The sequence below is a fragment of the Ischnura elegans genome, chromosome 3 (assembly GCF_921293095.1).
Source record: "Ischnura elegans chromosome 3, ioIscEleg1.1, whole genome shotgun sequence".
Lineage (NCBI taxonomy): Eukaryota > Metazoa > Arthropoda > Insecta > Odonata > Coenagrionidae > Ischnura > Ischnura elegans.
Window position 1 is genome coordinate 51,721,732 of NC_060248.1, and position 6,984 is coordinate 51,728,715.

General features: G+C 35.7%; 1 protein-coding gene across 1 annotated transcript; it reads left to right on the forward strand.

Moving 5' to 3' along the window:
- Nucleotides 1–18: 18 nt before the first annotated feature.
- LOC124155783 (39S ribosomal protein L10, mitochondrial) lies at nt 19–4,481 on the forward strand. The gene is made up of 5 exons (XM_046529874.1): nt 19–204; nt 509–714; nt 807–917; nt 2,770–2,977; nt 3,804–4,481. Exons 1-5 carry the CDS (start codon nt 183–185, stop codon nt 4,052–4,054), a joined length of 798 nt encoding a protein of 265 aa, XP_046385830.1. The 5' UTR covers nt 19–182; the 3' UTR covers nt 4,055–4,481.
- Nucleotides 4,482–6,984: the final 2,503 nt, after the last annotated feature.

The following is a 6,984-nucleotide window of genomic DNA, read 5'->3' on the forward strand; positions in this document are numbered from 1 at the left end:
AAGTTGAGCAATGAAATGGTTGAGCGCATCAATGAGCAGATTCGCGTAGAGTTTATATTCACTAGACTATAATTTCATGGATTTGAGTAATGGATGGTTATGAAGTATAGCATTGATTGTAAAAAGATACAACTTTAAAGTGATTTACTGGAATAACTCTTGATTACCGCGCTTGCGTTATAATGACCACGTATTTACGGAAAGGTACGCTTAGCTATTTACCTCATGTCGTTCCAAATGGCAATTTTCTCAGATGTTTGTGGAGAAATTTAATTAAAATCATTCACAGATCGTACTGTGTGGTATTGGGCTTTTCTCCTTGATTTTGAATGATGCTATTCTTATGGATTACCTTCATTTCAAGTGATTATGTAATGTTTTGCTCCAGCCCGTAGAAAATATTTGGGAACGACGAATTTCTATGGATTTTTTAACAACAACGATGTTATGATGCAGATGATGTTAATCGTGAATGTGATAGTAAATTGTTTAAATTCTTCAATTTCAGCATTTTTAGTTCCATGGAAGCCAAGTTACCAGACTGTGAGATTTAGAAATAAAATAAACATCCAGCGCCCTGCCCTTCCGCATTACCAGAGAGCAAAGGTTCTCAAGATATGCGAGCCATTATACCCGAGACCAAGAACCAGTCAGCGCCCCAGTGTTGAACTCTGCTTGAAGCCTGTAGAGAACCAAAGGAAGAAAGATGAAGAGGTATGATATATCCGACTTTAATTTAGTACATTAGTTATCATTCCATTTTCTATTTCTTTTCTCATGTTCATAATTCTATAAATTTATTTTAGAAAAATAAGTTTGCTGAGATCTTGGCGAAGGAAATGTATACCACAACTGATAAGTCTCAGTTCATTGGTTTCTTCCATACATGCCCTACACCTGCAGAGGTAAAGTTTAAGGTAAGTATCAACACAAATGTGGAAGATCAAGCTGAATGTGGAAGCTGACCATTATAATGATGCCAGTATTATTTTAATGGATTCATTGTAAATCAATGTCTCAAGAACGGCCCACTGGACAAATACTGTTATAATTAATGTATTTGAATTTGACTCCGGGTGAGGTGCTTAAGTTAGGGTTGCACCTGATACTGGGTGTGGTGTGACATATGGTTGGTCCATACTTCATGGATTCTGGGGTATTGGCACCCATGGGGACATTTTTTGCAGGCTCCTTCTGGTTGAGAACATCAGTTTTACTGAAAAGAGCTATATACTGCCAAGCTGTGAGATGAGATTCATTCCTTTGAAAGGCTGTCACCAAGTTTTTCTTTTTTTGGTTCTTCTGTTTTAGTTCATTGTCATTGGCATGGTCATATCCTGAGTTTATAAGCTGGGTTAATGTGGAGGTGGAATTGACGGAACAGGGGAAATATGGAAAGACATCTCACCAATCCACCACAGAGAGAAGCAGGGATGCATCAAAGGAAAGAGGGCCATTGGGGCAGATCAAGATTGTGTAAATGCTTTCCTACATCTGTGAATTTCCATCGATTCTGCCTTCTTATGAACCCAGCTCAAAATCCTAGTTTGTGTGTGTTTACTACAAATTTACTATTTTAAGTTCAATACAGTGCCACTTCTCTGTGTATTATAGATTATATTTATTTGCTCCAAGGCTAATAAATACCCTTCAGTCCATGAATGTTCATATCTGAGCTTGTGGAATTTACTTGGCAATTCATCTAAAAACATTAACATAAAGAAAATAGACCCAGATATCGTCATTTAAAAATCTAAAAGTGTGAAATGTCTACATTCCAGGAGTAATAATATTTCGATTTAGGCAATAAAAATATAAAAGGAAACCACCCTATTGATGAGAGTTTGGCAGGAAACAGAAGTACACATTTTTTGAACTTGCTCACATATTTTTAAAAGAATTTTTCGAGGCTAACATCATAGTGGGCACTGACCTCATTGAAAACTTTTTACTTGCATTTAATTATCTCAAGTATTAATTTTATATATCTTATCACGGAAAGCCCCATAATTTGTTCTCTTTCTCAGAATTTCGTGATCCTGGAGCCAGAGTTTAGCATACGTAATAAAAGTTTTTGGTGGCTGGTTAAAGAATCATGCAAATATAGTGACACTATTCATTTCCCCACAATTTACTGTTTAGGGTAAACTTAACTTCCTCTCTCCCCTAAAATGTGTTTTGTAATACCATAGAGTAACAGAGGTCTCGATCCCATGCTTGCCCCATGTATGCATTTTTGTAAAAGTTTATGAGCTAACCGAAACGTCTCTGAGGTCGACTAGTGACACTGTCGAGTGGCCAATTTGAACTAGTTCCAAGCTGCAGCCTGCTCCACTCATCTCATGAGAATATGGGCATTCTCAAGAGCGGGTGCAGGCTTTCAAGTGAGAAGGAAATTTGAGAAATTTTAGGGAGGGCAGGCGGAGCCACGTGTTTTTTGCTTCTTGTGGGGCCAAATGATTCCTGCGAATTCCAGGCATAAAATAACTTGCTGTAAGAGGGGTCCCAGTTCAATAGAAGTGTTAATGAATGAGTCCTAGGGGAAGGATTTGTGCCTCTTGCAAGCTGCCGAGGCTGTGGTAATACATACTGGAATGAGCTGTTATGGATGTAGAGGGGTGACATTAAAATGTTATGTGGGACTGCTGTTGACAGTGCTCAATTGAATTGTTGATTTGTCGTGGTTCTTTAAAATAGTTATTGTATTTAGTTTTTTGTGCTTATTTTCTTATGGTAAAGATGAACATTTTTTCAAATTGTTCACTTTAGGTTCGAGTTGCCATACATAAGCTCAATGGAGAAATCAAGCAATATGGTCGAGCAGTGGCAGAAAAAGCGTGGAAGGATACTTATTATGATCCAGCTCTTTGCCTTTATAAATCACACACAACTTTAGTGTTCTGCCCAGATGGAAGTCCACAAACTGTTGCTGATATAATGAAAATATTTCGTCGTGTACCTTCATTAATCCTAATGGGTGAGAAATTACTAATGGTGGTTGCTAATGTCATGATAAATATGCTTTTTTTCAATAAGTATGATAAGTTTTTATCTATTGAATTTGTAAGGCATTTTTGCGTTGATATCAATGCTTCTACTTAAATACATAAATTTTGGCCCAAGAGTCACTTTACTTTGAATCTTATTCTGGTATTCATTCAATTCAAAGCCATATATAAAAAATAAATGAAAAAGTTATGTACATCAAATACCTTACCATTCTTATATGATAAGTGTGTTTCACTCAAGTTATTTATATGGTAGTGCTTGTAATACATTCATCTTTCACTAGCTCTGAAAAACATTTCTCATCTTTTATGGCTTATTATGTTCATGTGGATGAGCTAACAATTTCATTTTGTTTATGACCTGTCACCCTAGATGCATATTGTGCTAATGCATGTGTACTTTTTGCAAATGAGATGAGATAACTTAGGAAAAATGTATTAGCTTAATTTTTTTAGAAAAAAAATGTTACAAAAATTAATGCAGGCCTTGGTGGCAGCAGGAAAAAGTCCTCTCTTGCCATACCATAGGTTGTGGGTTCGAGTCCCGCCTGGGTAAATTACCCTTATCCAGGGCATAGATGTTTGTGCATGTTTGATTGTTAAATGTTATCAAACAGCCCCGATGTAAAGGCTGAATAGTGCTGTTTGCGGAGCTGTGGAAATAAATAATGCCTTATTAGCTTTTGTTTGCTCTGAATGCCAAACTAGGTATATCAGTATTATATGTTTCAAACTATTATTAATCTGCACTTTCTTTTTTACCAGTTTTAATGCCTGTCAATTCCTTTTCCTCAGCTGCAATAATTGATAAGAGAATGATGGATTACAATGAATTGGAGTGGTATTCAAAATTGACTGATTTGACAACAGAGAGGGCAAAGCTGGCTTCTTTACTGAGTGCTGCTGGTGGAGGATCTCTCATTCAAGACCTCAACACACTGCAGGGCACGCTAGTTAATCAATTGTCTCAGCGAGCATCCCAGCTTGAAAGTTCTGCGACCAGTGACCCGGGTGTTGACCACAGAAAACTTGGTGAAACTACGTGAAGTGTGGCAACAGTGTCAGTGGTAGGAAAACTGTGATTTTGTGAACTATATGGAGAATTTTGAGGCAGTGTTGTGGCAAACTCCCATGTTACACTGAGCCATTCTATGAATCAGTGAAGAGAATCCGTAACAAAATGGGAAACCTGAAAAATTTTGCGAGCGTAAAGATATGAGTAACTCCACATTTCATGCAACACTTAAAAAGTAATACCTGGTAAGGAAAATAATTTGTATGGCATGTCTATACTTCATATTATATTCTATTTTGAATGATGCATTGAATACTTGAAATTACTGTGCTGTTATTTTAATTCCTCAGATCTAACTAGCATTTGTTCGTCTGTAAAAATATGCTTGCAGATTTTTTTGGTAGTGTGAATAATTTATTTTTACCCGGAATTTAGGAATAAAAATACTTGTTTTGTGATCTGTTGAAATTTTATTTCTTTGTAAAATTCATAACTTGGTCACTTTTGTTGCTTACAGGTTTCAATCATATTCACACAGTATCATAATTTTTCACCCCAATGCTGCGAATTCATTTGTTATTTTTTTTAACTGACCCCTTAAACATAGATGAATTCCTATGAGGTGATGATAAGTATGGTATGGTTTGCAGCTATTCCCGAGAATCAATTAGGTATCGTCTTGAGAAAGAGGGATTATTTCTAGTAAGACAATTTAATGAAATTCTTTCTCCATTGTAGTGACACGTGTCAAGTCAAATCCAAAAGCATTGCTAGGAATTCTACTTCTGCCACAGTTAAAAAATAATATTTGCATTTACATTAATTATAAAGTTCATATTTGAGAACTTAATTCTACTTGTATTGGGTTATCTATTGATCTGATGTGGTATATTTTCAAATTATAAGTGATGCATTCCCTTGGTGGAATGTTACGACTGTAAAATCAATTAAAATCAATTGCCACTTGAAAATCACACTACTGCTCAATGCAAAATATGCTCTTGTGTCTCTTGAAGACTGCCAGTTTTCATGAATTTGTTCCCATAAAGTAATCGTAATAAAAAGTAGATCATGGCAAATGAACAATTGACTAACCATGTACCAGTATATGCTAGGGTATTATGGTATAGTTTTGAACTCAGTGTTAGTGTATGATTCTGGTTTTTACCTTGGCAGAAAAAATAAGTAAAATTCCTTCCTTTGTACTTCATTGCATGAAAATCACTGCTCCTTTTTTGTAAGCTTTTTAATGATGAAAATTCATAGTTCACATTTTCCACCACGAGGGATATTTTCAATTTCAGACACCCGATTTCTCATTGAATCTCGAAAAAATTTTCATTAAGTGTACTTAATTTATTCTGCCATACTATTTGTGTTAGATACGGTTGAGGACCTCAAATCCGCAAAGCTTGGGACCAAAGGGTTTCTGAATTCCTGGTCTTCAGCACGAGGGAAAAGTGGTACACTTTTTTTGAGAATTTTAATGCAATAAAACCATAAACCATGGTCTGTCGAACAACCCCTAGAAGAACATTCGTTGCCTTAGATGGATTTAAGTACACTCCATTGAAGGAGGCAAAAAACTTGCCAAATAAGTCATCAAATCATGACTGTAGCTTCCACAGCATAAACTATATGTGCTTAATACTGGATGAGAACATGCAATAAATACATTTTTCTTCATTCTCAATAGCTTTCATCAATACCATTCGTTAGCAGAGGTTGAGATATCTATCGATGCATTCCTTAGACAGTAAATCTGTGCAAATGCGATGGTGGTTGGCGTAACATGGTGAAACTCCTTCATGATGCACAAAGGTTAAGAAAACACTTAGCTGTTTCACAAAATAAAATATATTGCGACCGGTTTCGATACAGCGTATCATCATCTGTAAGCCAGATGATGATACGCTGTATCGAAACCGGTCGCAATATATTTTATTTTGTGAAACAGCTAAGTGTTTTCTTAACCTTTGTGCATCAAATCTGTGCAAATTCTTCTATATTTTTTAAATTAATTAATTCATAAATGCGCTCAGGCTCTTGTGCTTGATATTTGAGATCCCTATGTGTCCCTGCCTAGGTTGTTAGCATATGTTCATAGCATGTGCTAACTTCCTACTCATCCCAGAACAAGGCTCCGAGAGTGGTGCCACAAAGTGGCAAGTCGAAACACTACGCAGAGGAATTTTCAAACGTTCCCGACTTCTGGTTCTCCAAGTTTCTGAATGCCAGATTCGAAGTCCTCAACTGTATATATTTTTCTGGGAAATTGAGTATTTTGTATCATTATCTTCTTCACTATCATGTCTATAAATCAGTTGAATAAGATGTGCCACAAGGTGAGGAAAAGTTCACTTTGCAGTTTTTTTCTCTGCCTTAAAATTTGCTCTAATGCTATAATATATGTATCGTATATTCCTTTATTAATTAATTCTGCATTCATTGCTATATTTAATGGATACCAAAAATTTAAACGGAGCCACTCCCTCAAGAAGATATAAAATTCGGTGTAGATTTTATTTTTTTCTGTCTCTTGATTTTTTCAGAGGTGCTAGTGACTTAATTATTTTTCTTTTTCAAAATGAACTGCAGGTGTTTCCATTCATTTCATCGGAAATGATCAGTGGAAAAGAATCATCATTATCGCCATCATTACTGTAATCATCACACAGATGTTCATTGTTCGTTGTAGCAATAGCTTTGATAATAGTGTCCATAATGCTGCATTTTCTGTTGTCTTATATTCGGTGATGTTGGAGACCCTGAACTCCCATTTCCCTGATAGAACTGTCGAAAGGAAAATGACAACCTTCACTTATTATGTGCCCAAATGATTATCGAAGTTTATAAATTTATTCAGTTGATGATATTTTCATAGTATTTATTCAGAATTATATTCTTGCAATGTAGTTATACATGATGGTTATTCCATATTTTTATTTTGAATATTGAATC